Source organism: Sycon ciliatum, chromosome 3 (assembly GCF_964019385.1).
Source record: "Sycon ciliatum chromosome 3, ocSycCili1.1, whole genome shotgun sequence".
Lineage (NCBI taxonomy): Eukaryota > Metazoa > Porifera > Calcarea > Leucosolenida > Sycettidae > Sycon > Sycon ciliatum.
The window spans coordinates 22,208,711-22,226,112 of NC_088645.1; the positions used below are offsets into that span (position 1 = coordinate 22,208,711).

The following is a 17,402-nucleotide window of genomic DNA, read 5'->3' on the forward strand; positions in this document are numbered from 1 at the left end:
TTATTCCCAATCGAACATGGTTGAAGAAGCGGTCACGTGCTCCTGCGTACACCAGTCACCTGGTCACCGTGCCTGCAGGGTACAACTTACTAGCCTGTTTGACCTTTTTTGGGTGCAGTCCTGTCACTCGAGTTGAACCGAGTTGAACCTTGGTGTGAAAGTTGTCACCTGCTGGCGTGGTGACCAGGTGATTTGGGCACCCAGGACCACGTGACCGCTTCTTCAACCATGTTCGATTGGGAATAAAGGAGGAACGCTGCATCGCAGCCTTTTCGGACCAAAACCAGTCGACTCAGCGTCCCAAAGACTACAACATATGGGCCAATCGCGGTCATCCATGCTTTTATAAGAACGAAATGGCGCTTTTAGTGACATTTTGCATACAAATCCCCATCTAGTAGGGCGCAGTCACCCAGTTTCGGTGGAAGTGCGCGAGTTCGATTGGGATTCAAGTAGGAAGGGAGCGTCTCAGCTTCCTCGGACCAAGACCATTCGACTCAGCACCCCGAAGACTACAACTGGTGAAATTTTAATTTTTGCCTTAACTTCCCCTTTAAACAATAAAAATTAGGCCACACTGAAGAAGGTCTGTGGTTCGACTCACCCGACCGACCGTACATTTTTCAGCCCGACCGTAACTTTTTTTCGGCGGGCTGTCGTGTGACTGACGTACGTGGACTGAACACGTCCACGTCTACGTGCTGTGCAGCGTGAGTCTGCGGACGCAGGCGGCTCCTTTTGGACTTGACTTGTAGTTGTACTGCAGTGCAGTGCAGTGAGTGGTACGACTGCTGCCTTGTGCTGGTAGTAGAGTCTACTCGATACGACCACCGGCAGACTGGCGAGACTTATTTTGAAGTGACCGTCCGGTTGAGAGTGATTGCCTCGTTCCAGATTAAGGACGGCCTTCTGTTTTGGGATGAAGGACAGACGAGATTGCACTTTCCTCGTCTATTGGGAACGATATTTCACCTGTACCGGTAAGTTGCTGCTCCATGTGTGCAAGCACAGGAAGCGTCGATGGAAAAAGCCCATGTATTCGTGCACGCCGACACCAAACTAGCAATACATGTACCGGTACATTGTACAATTTGTACTTCGAAGTAGTTCCCGAACTTACTTTCAACTCGCATCGTTCTTCATTTGCTTGATTATTATTATTATTATTATTTTATTTATTTTACTAGATGATTTGGACAGTCAGAGTCACCGCTTGAAGTTATTCTCTTCTCGTTCCAGAGCTACACAATGTTTCAAAGTATTAGCCAGTGATCCCTTTATACAACATGTATGGCATAACACTGCGTAATAATGCCGATGTACTGGGTGTCTAAAGGCAGTACAGTGTATTTACATGTACTAAAAATATGTATAAAATAAAAAAATCCGCCCGCCCGCCCGTAAAAAAAATGTCCATGTTAGTCGAACCACACACCTTCTTTAGTTTGGCCTTACCAAAAAATTACAAGCCTATGCTAGTACAATGAGGAGATTCGACACTTGCTCACCGTGATTGATTTGTTCAGCAGATATGCGTGGGTGATACCTCTGAAGAGGAAAACCGGCGCCAGCGTGAGAGACGCTTTTCAAAGAATCACGAGCGACAGCGGACGCTCGCCCCGAAAACTATGGGTCGATGAGGGAACCGAGTTTTACAATGCAGTGCTCAAACGATGGCTGGCAGAGCGGGATATCGACATGTACAGTCAGTAGATCTACGCACAAGGAGTAGAGGGCTAGGCCGTTGTCGACTCGTGGAGCGGTTCAACAGAACGCTCAAGTCGCGCATGTGGCAGCACTTTACCGCTAATAAATCGACCAACGACACGTGTAGATCTACATAGATGTACTACCCAGACTGGTGCACGACTCCAACAACAGCAAGCATCGCAGCATCCGTATGACACCCACGGACGCTTCATTGCAACGCAATGCGCCGTTCGTACAGGGTCACCCCCAAACGCATCGGCCACGTGCAGACCCTCGCTACAGTACAGCGTAGATGATGAGGTTAGAATAGCAGTGAGCAAGCGTCATTTCGAAAAGGGCTACACACCAAACTGGACCGAGGAGGTGTTCCTTATCGACCGTGTGCTGCCAACCCAGCCCGTCACCTATGGCATAAGAGATCTCATGAATGAACCTATTCTTGGGAGCTTCTACGAACAGCAGTTGCAGAGGACCGTGCAAACACAGTTTCGCGTGGACAAAGTCCTGCGCAAGCAGCGCGGACGGTTTCTGGTCAAGTGGAAAGGCTACCCGGACAAATAATTAATAGACCGATCCCCTTATTATACTGGGTTCGAGCACGGGGGCAACCTTACTCGCGATCGAGCTAGTTTTTGAACGTGACAGCATCTTTGACAGTGTGTTTCAGGTTTGTTTTGGAATGTCTTCTGCTTAGTTCAAGTGGTTTGCGATGGCTTCGAGCGGTGCTGAACCTCCTGCTGGTAGGAGCAGAGTCTCCGAGAGAGACATGGACTGTGATGCAGCTGCAGGATTTTTTCAAGGCGCGGGAGGGAACGATCTCGGGCCATCGGGCCACAAACAGGAGTTACTCCAGAGGTGAGTTTTTTTGTTGTTGAAATATTCGAATCGCGAATCGTGTTGTGAGATTTATTTTGTGCCTAGGCTACAGCAGACCGTATTTCTTTCTCCTTGAGATCGGTGCTGAAGATAATAGTAACCTTTTTCTGGTCTGCCTTTTCCTCTCCAGAGCCATCTTCTATGAAGGTAACCGTTGTGCTGCCAAGTCACGATCGCGATCAGCAGCCCTGAAGTGGAAAAATCGATTTTCCAACGATCTGGTTGGACATCAGCCACTAAAGTACTTCTGATTTGCCTGTAGTGACAACAGCAACCATCCTTGGACACCTTGCAAAGATAGGAAAAGCCACTTGTGGAAGCGACTGCTATGAGTTGACGATAGCAGTGGTGATCGCTGTTTTGTCAAGTCGAAGGGCTAGCCAACCCAGAGGAAGCATTAAAAAAACGATGAGCAGTGCGTGGTATTTGTTGAGCATGAAGAGCTAGAGGAGGACAGTGCAAACACATGGAAGGAGTGGATGGTGTTTGAAGAACAGTGTGCTGTGTGATGGCTGGTGGTGATGGTGGTTTTTGTCAGCATGTATTCGTGCTGCTTCTTGTGCTGGAACACTTCTCGCCCAGGAAGGCAGATTGCGTGCTCCCTGGCCCTCAGTCGGCAATGGGGCATTTGTTTCAGGAACATTACCCCGGAGCCAGTGATGAGTCGTACCTTTGAAAAGTCGAAGCTTGCTGTTAATCGCAAGCGTAGCGCAGTGGATTGCTCCCTCTTCGAAGCACGAGGGTCAAAGCTTGCCGCTGTCTGCAACAAAGTGTGTGTGCGGTTCTTTCGAACCTATGAATATACCCCCCCCCCCCCCTCTCTCTCTCTCTCTTAGGAAGACTGCATGTTCAGAGTGAACTATTTTCTAGTATAAAATGTGAGACGGGCTGTTTACGCCCAAGATGAAGATACAGTTTTTTTCTGTTTCTATACGTTCCTAATAAAATACATTGTGACAGAGCTTTCGGTCATACTCCGCTGTACTACATCCTCAATCCGCCAACACCATTTGCTCTTGGCCGAACTAATGCACGAAGCATAAACACACCATAGCAAGGACACTTCCGTTGACAGATATTGTTGATTCGAGATCTAAGAAAGCAATGACAGTGATCGCGAAATGGATAATATTATCATGATTATATGCCAGTCTGGTAATGCGTTGTACTGGTGGACAGTATTGAAATCATCACTGCATTCGATGCAAATATTGAAAGAGTAAGAGAACCTGGTTGATTTGGTTGCATCTGCGACTGGCTATCGGGTGTTATGATCAGCAATGTTACCATGAGAGAAAATAAGAGCGCAAGGATCTGTTGGGTCTTGTTGTGCCGTGCCGGTGCGAGAACCCTAAGTGCATGGCAAAATAGAACTGTTTCATCCACAATGCAGAATGTCTTGCGGTACATGGCATTGATGACTGAACATCTCGCCAGCTCGCCCAAATGGGGATCATGCCCAAACGGAGGAACAAGAAATCTTTCCAGCTCAGCTAGTTATATACCGTGAAACGGATGATTAACTTGTGCCACGCATGCCAGCTTCTGTTCCATTCGGCCCAGGCTTAGACACGTCAATGCTAATAGCAGCTGAGCCTCCATTACATGCTCATTGGCGATTTACGGCCACCTCCAACTGTATCCGCCGTCCCTCAGCTTCCGTCTTCGCAGATCTGGCGCGGCGCAGTACATTTTCTCGGCTAGGCTCAAAGAAGTCCCACAGAGCGGTCCAAACACCTGAAGGCAAACCAGTCAGAAACTGGAGCGGCTCAGAGTCTTTCTTTATGTTATTGTACGTAAGCTGTTTTTCGGCTTTCTTCACCCCAGTCCTCACATCGTCCAACTGCTCCACGAGACTCTGTACACGAGCTCTACTTGCTGCCAGCTCCTGATGCAGATGCTGCACTTCCATTACAGGACTAAACTGCACTAAGCCAGGTTCCTTTCCAACTCAAAGTACCGTTGCCTCTCAGCAAAATACAGGTTTGGGAGCATGGGGAGCTCGTGATGCAGACGCTGCACTACCATGACCGAACTGCACTAGGCTCAGCAAATACTGTTTTGCGAGCATGGGGAGCAGGGCGTCCAGACTCCACTCTCTTGCGAAAAGCAAACCTGGTACCGTAGGACAGCTGTTTGGGTTCCTGGACTCATACTGCCCTTGTAGAGCTGGGCAAAACGATTTCGATTTCGGGATCGAAATGATCGCTGCAACTCAAATATTCAGAGACCCTAAAACTACGTCCTTCCTCACGGGGCATTGCCTGGATCCGCTTGCTCCAGGCCGCTGTGGCTCCACACGACGAAAAGAGTGAAATGACTTGTTTGCTTCGTCCTCCTGTTCTGACAGTGAGGAACGCAGCAATGATCCTGAGAAGGCATCCTGAAGTCGTAAAAAGGAAGACGTCTAAACAAAAACAAAACAGCTCAAATCAAAAGTCCTTGTGACATTTTTTGTAGACAGGCGCTAGGCTTGCACTGCATGTAGATTTCGCGTGCTCTGCACTTCGCATGCGAGAAGTCACGCACAGCCGAGGTGAGGTTGGTCGCGTGTGCAGCTAGCAGGATCCCACGCGACTGCGGAGTTGCCCCCTTGCTCGAACCCAGACAATAATAAGGGGATCGGTCTATTGCAGGCAAGCCATCCACCTACAGTGTACTTGCAGTACCTAGATGCGAACAATTTGTACGGTTGGGCTATGTGTCAACACCTACCCGTATCCGACTTTGAATGGAGCGCCCCCAGCAGTGAGCTTCTCGCCGACATCCTCAAACATCCTAGCGATGCGTCAAACGGCTACATCGTTGAGTGCGATCTTTCGGTACCGGATCATCTTCACGATCTTCTGAACGACTACCCACCAGCGCCGGAGAAGGTCAGCATCGGCGAACACATGCTCTCTCCGTATCAGCTGGATCTGCTGGAGAGCACCCCCATCACTGGACTCGCAGCCGCGAAGCTGGTACATCACCTGCTACCAAAAACACGCTACGTCCTGCACTATCGGAATCTACAGCTCTACGTAAAGCTGGGTCTGAAGATTGATAACGTGCACCGAGTGTTATCATTCAATCAGTCGGCATGGATGAAGCCCTACATCGAGCTGAACACCGATCTGAGAAAGAATGCAGCCAACGATTTTGAGCGCGACTTTTTAAAACTTATGAACAATGCAGTCTTCGACAAGACAATGGAGAACGTGAGGAGGAGAGTGAACATCCGTCTGCTGAGAGTCGAAGATGATGAAGACGTGATCCTCACAGCCGTTGCAAAGCCCACCTATGCAGTGCTCGATCTCAGTAAGGTGCTCATGTACGAGTTCTACTACGTCCATCTGAAGGCTCGCTACACAGATGGGCGAACCGTCCGGTTTGCCATTGAGTAGGCTATGCACAAACATGCACGGCGGCATTGTCTCAAGCGGTTTGTAGGTATTTCGCTCACCTCGTGATGAGGAAAATGCAGACGCATGCATACCGAGATGATGGGCGAATCGTCTTTTGCCATAGAGTAGGGTGGGAATGAACGTGCACGACGGTGTTGTCCCAAGCCGTTAAGCAGCTGTTGCATCTAGTACCCACCCGACTAAGCAGCTGTTGTGACTAGAGCCCACCCGACCAGCTGGCATTACCTATTGTCTCGCAGATGCCCATCCTCATTCACCTGCTAGCTATAAAACCTCATCCCTTCCTCCACTCGGTATCACTTATCCCTTCCAAGTTTTGAACGAATTAACTCTCTAGCAACTGCTCAACCTGTGGACATGTTTTCGTCCGCGTTCCCAAAAACTTTCATCCGTGATGGTGTGGAGAAGGGTCTCCAGACGAGACACAAGGGTAGGGGGGGGGGGGTACGTATCCGGATCTTGCGCCAGGTGCGACTTTCTTCTATCCTGACAGCACGGTATCCGTATTATTAATTTTATTCCCGTAGCTATGCAGAAGACGTTACTTCAGTAACGTCTGGCGCTAGCCAGGGTCCACACAGCTTTTGGTGTTTGTTTGTTTGTGTGTTTGTGTCACGCCTGGTGCTATCCCGTATCTGTTCCGTACCGTACCATCAAACACAGTTGGCCACATACAGCTGGCCGCAATATTCAAATAGGGCTTTCAAACGCAAGATCATAACGTGAAGCAACTTGGAAGAATGAGTATGAATGCGAAGTGTATGGGGGAATGCATGTAGGGCGATAGTGCGGGTTCTAATCCCAGGTAATGCCTAAAAAATAGGAGAATTGAAAAATTTATAACATCCCTTTTCTTTTTTTGCCGTCATCAAGGCGGTAGACGGTGTCGTATTACCCTCGACCGTACCTATCCCGTACCTGTCCCGTACCTGTCCTGTACCTGTCCCGTACATATCCCGTACCGTACCGTACATTCAAAGACGGCTGGCCACAATGCATATTCAAATAGGGCTTTCAAATACAAGATCATTACGTGAAGCAACTTAGAAGAATTAGTATGTATGCGAAGTGTATCGGGGAATGCATGTGGGGCGATAGTGCGGGTTCTAATCCCAGGTAATGCCTAAAAAAATAGGAGAATTGAAAAATGTATAACATCCCTTTTCTTTTTTTGCCGTCATCAAGGCGGTAGACGGTGTCGTATTACCCTCGACCGTACCTATCCCGTAGCTGTCCCGTACCTGCCCTGTACCTGTCCCGTACATATCCCGTACCGTACCGTACATTCAAAGACGGCTGGCCACAATGCATATTCAAATAGGGCTTTCAAATACAAGATCATTACGTGAAGCAACTTGGAAGAATTAGTATGTATGCGAAGTGTATCGGGGGATGCATGCAGGGCGATAGTGCGGGTTCGAATCCCAGGTTATGTCTCAAACAAAAAGTAGAAGCTTATAAGAATTTATAACATCCCTATGCTTTTTTGTCTAGGTCATCAAGGCAAAAAAGCATAGCGTAGGGCCCTGAGCTTCCAAGCTCTCTCGTTTGTGATGGTATAGCCCGTAAAGGGAAATACTCCCAGGTAACCATTGAGTTACCAGTGGAGCTAGTGGATGTAGTGAAGACAGTGATAAAGGTATCACCATCGATTCGTCGTGCGATTGTGTCGGAGCGGGTTAAGAAGTTGTCCACAAACTTCTTTCCAACCAAGCTATCCTCTCATGGTAAGCCTATGTGACTATGACCAGCCGCATGCACCGTAACACTACATTGCATGTACGGTGATCTTCCTGCCTCTGCGCACATGCACACGATATGTCACACTTGATTTATCGCGTGTAAGAAATATCGGAAATAAGAATAGAAAGTCGTTTTTTCAAACAGCCACGCTATCACCGATACCCACTGTACATGGTGTGCTGAAGCTCTACTTTGCCAGGCACATGGCCAAGGGGTTTCGGAGCGAGCGGACAACCCCCCCCCCCCCCCCCGGACTGCTGATAGCCTTGAAAACCTCTTGTACATGATTGTATATGTCTGTGCATGCGTATGTATGTTTTATGTATGTATTTTGGTATACAGGTGGAATCCTGATAATTCGAACCTCCAAATACCAGGAAAAACTTCTAATTATCCGGACATTCTAATTATCCAAACATGAACCCGCAACACAATAATTATGTATGTCAAAATGCTCTCATGGTCACGCAGAGTTGCGCTATGGACCTTAGATACAGATTTCACGGATACTGAACTGACCAGCACAGCCTGCTCATGCAAACTGAACTGACCAGTACAGTGTACAGGGACCTTCGAATTACACTTTGCTTACTTCGAATTATCAGCACAGATCCCACACATTTTTTTATGTACCGTATTTCCGCGCATATAAAGCCATGGCGTTTTATCCGAATATAAGGCCACCCTCACTTATAACGACATGGCGTTATAAGTGAACAAAATTCAATGTAGAGGAAGTTGCATCCGGCGTTAAAGGTGAGTTCAATTCTTTTAGTGAACCTACAGTAGTGGTGATTCTCTCTGCATGTACCCATCCCCACTGTCACATGCCATACCGCCACCGCACCTTCACAGAAGTTTGTATGCCACATTGTACAGAATAGGTTCACAATTTGAAATTTTCAGGGAAAATTGAAAGTACATGGACGCTCGACATGAACGGGCAACGGCACTGTACGAGTACTCGAAGTTCATACTCTGCCGATTTTTTTGCATGTAAGCGTCTCTCACTTTTAGCGCCATGGCGTTAAAACCGAGGCCTTTTTCTCCAAAAATTTGGTCCAAAACAGCGATGTTTCACCTATAACGCCATGGCTTTAAATGCGCGGAAATACGGTAAGTGGAATCCGTGGAACTTCGAATTAACCGGACATGTCCGGCTCTAATTTCCTAAAAACTTCTCCGTGAAGTGCAAATTTGAAAATGTCCGGTTCGAGGTGCGAATTATCAGAAAAGTTTATGTGGGAATCGTATTGACAGAAATCGGTCCTGGAAAAACTTCTAATTAAGCGGTATGTTCGAATTAAGCCATATTCGAATTATCAGGATTCCACCTGTATTGCAATAGCGAGAGTTCCCAGATTGCCTAGAGTGCTCAACACCACAAGGATGGAGCATCACCAAAAAAGCAGAATAGAACGGAGACAGCCAGCTAGGTCATTGTTGTTGTTGTCACTTGTAATGGTGTCTCTGTTCTCTTCTACCTTTGTATTATGGCATATCGTGTAAATGTACCCCTCCCCCTTGACACCCTGGCTATGTGCCTCCTTCAAGTATTTTCCTGTAGTCACACTGGCAGGTTGCTCACCGGTGAGAAGGTACTGGTAGTACCACTCTGCCAAGTGATGGCTCCAGCTTGGCACACTGAAGATACCCCAGTGGATGAAGATGCCAAACTTGGCCTGGTCGTACCACGCAGGCAGTGGCCTGCTGTCTGCAATAATGAAAACACACACACACACAGAGCGGCAATGGAAACGCACTTCACGACACGCTTACACCCGCAGCAGAATCATAATTATAGGCTTTCATAGCGGCTAGCCGGCATGGCATTTCAGCCAGGAGATCTGTCGGCATCGCAGGGTTTATGACTGCTGCCAGTGTTTAACGGGTGTGGCATACAGGCAGATGGGACTTTGCTCTGGGCACTGCAATTCTGTCGTTATTCGCGAATTGTCGTTATATCCATCATCGTTATTAACGAAGTCGGCTGTAGACCAGGACATGTTGTTACCCTTGCTACCTCGGCCCCATTTCTTCGTCATAAAACGCTTCCACTCCCCAAACAGGCTCAGTCTCAGCTGCACCGAAAATTTAGATATGTGGCGGCTTCCAAAGTTGTTGTACTTATATCCTTGAAGTTGCATCACAGACAGGCAACTATGCCTTCTTACATGCATGTGTGTGACTATAGTTATGAAGAAACTTCCATGCAAGAAAAAGGAATGGAAAGATCATAAGTTGATAAGCAGAGGATTTTATGATGTTTAATTTACTACGATTACGTCTGTTATTGCGGATCAGTGTGTGAACAGTGCCGCGTGACTAATCCTACTGTATGCAATGTTGAGATACCACATCCATGACGTTTGCGTGCAATCGGCAGGTAAAACTAGCAACGTGAGATCATGAGCATGATTGTACTGACAATACATGTATAGTCCTGAAGTTGATTGCTCCAAAGAGGAACGTGCGTTTCTTGCCAAACTTGACACTTGGCTGAATCACGACTGCCATCCGGAGCACACGAAGCGTGTGTTCCTCGTTGGAGCAATTAACTTCATGACTATTACCGCCGAAGTCGCAACTTCTATAAAGTTTTAATACATGTACATGTATAAGTGTCACCAAATTGAAGAAGGCATTATTCAGAAACAGTCCGTTTCTGACATGGTGGCCGACCAAAAACTCTCGGGAAACTCAAGCAATGTGAGTTTAAACCGTGTTTGCAACACGGCGGGTTGCATCATCCAGTGCAATCCATATCCGCAACAGCAAAGGGAATTTGAGTACTTTCGCTTACCGTGGGCCAACATGACACGAAACGATCAAGAAGCTTGTCAATATCCTGAGAACTGAGCAACGCTTTTCAGCAGTACCGAAAATTCTTTCAGTTCAACAGCCTGTTTTTTTACAGTATAAAGCAGTCACCATCTTCATTGTGACATTTTTTTGTATAGTAGTATTTTATTATTTTACTTGGGCATTCTCAACAGACCCTAAGGTATTCTTACAGGTTGCCCAACCACACATGAATCATTGTCAGTGTGATCTGTACTGGTACATTGTCCCATAACCATGGTAACAGCTACACAGGGGGAACGTGCTCCTCTTTGCTTGCCATGGGTCACTGCGAAATCCAACGGCCGGCAAGTTGACCAATGTCCTGGTGACTTGTTGCACCTTTCAGCAATGGGGAAGCTTCTTTCAGAGTCTGAAGTGTGTCATTTTTCTCAGTGTTATTGCTTTCTTGTCTCCGAGGAGAGTGTTCTGTCATTTCATCAGGCTGTTTACATCAGTGTGAGCAGTCACCAACATGGTCGTCGTCGTCACATGAGTCATGGCCAATATGCGATCTTGACACATCCGTACTATCAGGACAAGCGCCGCTTGATGCATTTAAAGGAGAGCTGGTTGTATCAGATTTCACAGTGTCTAACAGGCTGGCCGTGTCAGCAGCATCTGGAGGAGACTCAGCCTTACCAATTGAGTGTTCACTAAGCTCCTGAATGACCTCCTCCATGGTCATGCGACCCGCTGCTCTGTGCTGTAACAGGCTAAATATCAGCAGGATTGCAAATTCCTGCTGCTTTGACGTGCACAGTCCAGGAAATGTCGGAGGATATTTGCCCAAGAGCCCGCCATTCATCATAAATGCGTCGCAGGCACGGTCCCCGGCTTCTGCTCTTTTCCACAGTGGACGGCTGGTCCTCGTCATCACCTCCAACACGCACATTCCGAACCGCCAGGAATCTGCCGACGGGCTAACTGCAACCCAATTCTCCGTGCCGCCATCGCCGTTCCCCGCTCCAGGAGTTGTAGGGAAGAATTCGGGAGGTCTGTACGCACGCGTGTCCCCGAGTTTCCGACGCCGGTCCACCATCTGGCCGGTGAATTTAGCGGAGCCCAGGTCAATCAGCTTTGTGCTCCGTGCACCGCCAGCGCCAACGACAACGCAGATGTTTGACGGCTTCACGTCGAAGTGGACGATGCCCAGGCGGTTGAGAAAGTGGAGACCGCGGGCGGCATCGCGCAGCAAACGCAACCGCTCGCCGTCCTGCACCCGGTCACAGGACAGCTCCTGGAGCGTGCCCTCCGGGAAGTACTCCAGTTCGAATCCTCGGCACGAGCTGAACGTGTACCAGTACGGCTTGCACGCCACAATCAGCCGTTTCGGTTTGTCCTTCCGAAGTTCTGCCTCGCGCTTCTGCACGTACATATGTATCAGCAGCTCCTGGTAGAGCTGTTTGCTGTTGAAACGATCTGCTGTAGAACTGACTTTGTGCAACTTCATCACCGTTTTAGCAGTTTCAGGGCCGGTTGAGCCCTTGGGCGCGACAATGACGATCATTTTCCTGCCTACTTTATAGATCACGTCACCTCGATCCTTGACATCGTGGATCCACCTTGCTTCGACAGTGTCAGGGTTAGGTTTGCAGGACCGGAAGGCAGCTTTGGCTCGTTCGACGTCACTCGCACATGGACAGAAGTCGCGGACTTGCTCGAAGTATTCATCCGTGCATGCAGCTCTCGAGATCGTCTGGCGTTCGCGTATTTACCGTTGACGTTGCTTCCGCTGCACTTGTTACTGTCGACATGTCGGAGCTGCCGCTGCCCCCGTCCGTTCCATACTAGCGAGCACCAACTCCGGCGAATAGCGAGTGGTAGTCTACTATTACGACGTGATTTCCTGACCGCTACAGGATGTGCGAACCTTATAATTATTATTACTTCACTTTGAATACACGTCCCTAACCACTAGTACTACTGCCGTACTGGCACTAGTCGATACGCTGTGCCTACAAAAATCTTTTATGAGTCGCAGTTAGTGCACTGCACAGGTTTGCGGAATACTACAGTAGTAATCTACAGAGTACAGTACAGCAGACACGAAGTGGAGGCCAGTAGATCTACTGCCAGTAGACTCAGCTCTCGAAGGAGATCCCGGCGGCTGCTTTCCGGCACTCTTGTCGCAGAACTCTCCACCCCTATACCTGTATACCAGCCCAAACACATCTGCACAGCGCCAAAACAAAGTGACACGGCTTTGCAGATACTACTATTAGTAAATTGAAATTTAATTTACCCGATCTGCTAAAACCACCCTTCCGTGCTGTGTAATTTTTCGGAGAAAATGATGAAAACGTCAGAACGTCTCGATTTTCTCATCATCGCATGCTCGCAGGTGACAGTCATGGCGGAAGGAGGACGAAGGCGCTCGTTGGCACAAATTGTTGTCGGATTCTCGGCAGCGGTGTCGTCAGCACTGCTAAATGACGATAGATCGTTCTTCGGGTGGTCAGATCAAGATTCTGACGACCAGAGCGATGACGAATCGACCGACGGCTCTCCGCTCGTGACCCTGCCGATCGCGCTTGCGATCGATGCGGAGCAGAATTTGGACGAGGCGCCAGCGCTACAGCCAGCACAAGCCCTCGCCGCCCGAGGACAGGGCCAACCTAAGAAATCCCGTGGCCAGGCAGCGCCCAGTACTGTTGAAGAGGTACAGGCGCGAGTGGACAAGGGCTGCAGTTGTGCCGGTGTCAACTGTTTCAAGAACGTGTCACCGGATACTCTACTCACTGCACGCACACGTACACAGCGCTCGCAATGACGAGCGACGAGCTGTACTGTTACGTCGCTGGAAAGCTCGATGTGTTGAGACGACGCGGTGCAGTTACTTCTCACCATGGAAGCATTGCACAAGGGCCAAGGGATGCAGCGCGGAGAAAGGTCCCGATCCACTGATCGTTATGAAGTGGATGGTGACGAAGTGTGCCAGACTGTTTTCATGTACGCACATTATGTAAAGGAGTGGAAGCTAAAACAAATAAGGCGGATGTCCATGAGCATGCTGTAGCTCCCCCTCAGCACACACGTGAGGGTTCTTTGCCCTGGAATGCACTGCCTGCAGATGAAGTGTCTGACATCAGGCAGTTCATCCACCACTATGGTGACATCAACGGACTTCCCCAGCCTGTTGCCCCCAGAGGCCAGCTCCAACTAATAGTACTTACCTGCCATGTGCTACTACCAACTGGAGGAACAGCAGCATACACAACATTCTTGAAGATATGGAGCAGTGAGTGCAGTGATGTGATAATTATGAGACCAAAAGAAAATGTGTGCGGTGTTCCGATCTGCAGTCTCAGATCATAAGGGCAAGAACGGCAGAAACTCGCTTAAAGCACACTGACGCACTCAAAGCTCATATTGAAGAAGCTAACGTGGCTCGTGACCTTTATCAAAAGTGTATTACTGCCTGGCATCTGATCATCTGCCAGTGACGCTCCAGACGGCTGGAATCTCACGGCAACGTGCAAAGTACTTGCACCAACAGATTCGTCAGCACTGCCACCCAGAGAGCGGAGATATCACCTGCCCAGCACCAGACCAAGCAGAGCTAATGTCCTAATTATTTGTTCGGAACATACATAGTAGAATACTGGATAACTGTGCAAAATAGTTTTTCTCTCTACACAGACAGGTGTATGACAGGTGTATGAAGCCTCAGATACGAAATATAGTGTGAATATCAATTATTTTCGGCATTTTTATGCACCAAAAGCTTTCATAAGGTGGGTCATATTTCAAATGAATATATACAATTTGAGCCTAATACTTCACCATTATGTTTGGGCAATGGCCAGGGACCAACTTCCCGCCAAAAACTCATTTTCGGCAAAATAGCACCAAAGGGTGGTTTTAGCAGATCCTTGGCCACTGTTATCCCTGTTCTTCAAGTCTTTGGTTGTGGTTGTGCAACATGAAGTAACTAATGTTACGTGTTACTAGACTCTACGGGTCCCCCCCCCACCCCCGCGGCCGGGCCGGAGTTGATAAACTGGAGTTACGTAGTCAAGTGGTGTGCTTCACTGTCCGAAGAGTGCTCATACCCATGTACTATGATGTAGGGCAGAGCCTTGTAGTACACAAGAGAGAGATTGGAAGCTTTGTTACTCTCTCTCTCTCTCTCTCTCTCTCTGAGTTTCATAGTAATCGTAGTCTCGGCTTCAGCGACACTTCAGTGCACCAAAAAGTGGGGAGGAGTAGGTACAGGGGAGTGGAGGGGGGAGTACAATTGTATAGAGGGTGCAAAATGGAAAGATGATACATGTGATAGAGTAAAAAAAGGGGGAGCCATGGTGCAAGCGGAGAGGGTGTTCAGGGAGGGTTTCGAGGGCATCTGTGGCTGAGTGCCAGTCTCGACTGCGGAGAGACTTGTAAGTAATTATTATTTTATTTTAATAGTAAATTAGTTGTAAGTAAAAATTTAGTTGTTGTAGTTTGTGTAGCTAGCTCAGTCTATGCTGTCCCTGCGGGAATTTGCGGAAAAAATCCTCGAAAACTTGCGCAAGAAATTGCGGCAGAAAACAACAAAAAATGCGCCGAAAAGTGCGGAACTTGCCAAGGAACTCGCGGAATTATTGGCAGAAAATTGTGGATTTGGGTCAAATCACGAAATTTGTTGTATCCTTAGAATCGCTATTTGCGTACTGTGGAAATAACCTACGAGCAGGATCATGGAAAGCACTGTATACTGCGTGAAAAGTGCAGAAAAATGTCAAAAGAAGTGCAGAAAACAACAAAACCCGGAAAATCGCGGGTTTTTCAGAAAATCGCGGGTTTGGGCCAAAATCGCGAAATTTGCTGCGTCCGTGGAATCGCGATTTCCTGGAGGGACAGTCTATGTAACCTGGTAACGCAGCGCTGCCCGTCGCGTAGTAGATCTACTACGTAGTGCGCATGTGCACATAATGTGTACCATGGCATGGGTGTACATAGTTGCAGTGCCTTGTGGATGCAATGCGAACCCCCGAAGGCTGTTCTCTGCCCCACCGTACCGGCGCGTTGTGTGAAGGACAAGAAACGTGACCGCAAACGTCACTGTAGGTCCACCGCTTGTACTAGCCTGCACTGCACTGCAGTGCAGGGTGCAGTGCTAGAGCCGTACAGAAGAATGCACGGACCTAGGTTGAGGTACGCACGCACGCAAACTACCAAGGACAAAGACCTCCGTAGATGTACGTGCCGCTGAGTAACCATGGTAACACACGCTGTGGTGACACAGTCAGTTAGTTCTGGTCGAGAGTTATTGCCAACACTAGAAATAGGTTCCTTCAGCATCCGTCCAGGCTCCAAGACGCAAGAGACTTCGGAAGTAAGTAACTACTGACTTCCAGGCAGTTTGCACGACTCCCGGCTTGTAGTTCTGTTTCCCGTGCAGTTATCCACGGGTCGGTGCCTGTAAACTACCGTTTGCTGGAGCGCTCGTCGTTAGCGAGAGTTCAGAACATTCGCAGCACCGAGTTCGGCGCCTGTCGGTGATCTTGATAAAAGTTATCTGTCTGCACCTCAACACGGAATCTGTCTCCGACTTTACTACTACAATTGTAGTGTCAGGTCAGGTCGTATCGGCGTACCGAAAAGAGACCCAAGCCCTGCCATTGTTTTGAACACGAGACTCGAAAGACTAGACAGGGGGCAGAACGCAGTAGCGCGGAAGGAGCGAAGTCGGCGGCTGCTCCGACAGTGACGGACGGAAGCAGCAGAGGCCATGGCGACCGGCGGCGGCGCTCGGCGCGCTGAGCCGACAGCGGAGGATCGCTTCATGGACGGGTACTTCAACGACGTTCGTCACCACTTCCCCAACGCCACTGACTTCAAGCGAGCGAGAGCTGCGTACCAGTCCAGCAAGCCCCAGATTATCACGGCCCCGCGTATCCGGGACGTGAAGGATGAACGCAGAGTTCTCTACAGCGCGCCAAGCAGAACAGTCATGACGGTGCGAGGCAAGGATTCACTCAACGACCCTGATTCCGTTCTAACTGTGATGAAGCTACACCAGGTGCACTCTCGTGAAGAGAAAAAACACAGCTCAGCTCTCTACAGAGAATTGCTTATGCACATGTACGTGCAGAGGCGCGAGGCGGAGCTGAGAAAGAACAAGCCGCACCGGCTGTTTGCGGTGTGCGAGCCGTACTGGTACAAGTTCCGGACGTGCGTGGGTTTCGAGCTGGAGTACTTCCCGTCGGGAACGCTCCGAGAGCTAGTCTGCAGCGTGGCAGACGAGGATGAGCGGCTGGGTTTTCTGCGTGACGCGGCGCGCGGCCTCCACTTCCTCAACAGTCGTCTGGGAATAGTGCACTTTGACGTCAAGCCGACAAACATCTGCATATACATTCGCGAAGACTGCGAACGCTTTGCCAAGCTGATTGACTTTGGCAGTGCCGTGTTTGCAGGCCAGCTGGTGGACCGGCGTAATCGGCGTCTGTTAGGGGATACGATTCGCTACAGACCTCCCGAGCTGTTCGCTCGCCCGCGGAAATGGATCGGCGAGGATTTCTGTGCAGTTTGCCCGTCGGCGGATTCCTGGAGATTTGGATTGTGCGTTTTGGAGTTGATGACCAGGTCGAAAGTGCCAGTGTGGATCGAAGCTAAATACAGTGATCCCGTTTATGTAGAGTTTGTAAGGTCGAACCGCTTCTGTATGCCAGGTGCACACAAGTTGACGGACGGGTATCCCCTGAAATTTCCAGGACGGTCTATTTCAAACGTTCCTGAGTGTGCCCTCAGGCTGCTACATGGCCTGCTACGACCCAATGCTGCCGAACGCATGTGCATGGAAGCGGTTATTAGGCAGATTGATTTGCACTTCAAGTCGGA

At 49.0% G+C, this 17,402-nt stretch overlaps 1 protein-coding gene across 4 annotated transcripts in view; it reads right to left on the reverse strand.

The window, feature by feature from the left end:
* Positions 1-17,402, reverse strand: part of LOC135811754 (alpha-L-fucosidase-like) — a 31,449-nt gene that overhangs the window by 10,839 nt on the left and 3,208 nt on the right. Inside the window, exon 2 of one of the 4 annotated variants that reach the window (XM_065324995.1) lies at positions 9,325-9,450. In XM_065324995.1, coding sequence (XP_065181067.1) covers positions 9,325-9,450 — 126 coding nt within the window. Of the gene's footprint in view, positions 1-604; positions 957-1,508; positions 1,795-5,297; positions 5,636-9,324; positions 9,451-17,402 lie in introns of those variants that run through there. The other 3 variants (XM_065324996.1, XM_065324998.1, XM_065324997.1) reach the window with 3 other exon arrangements.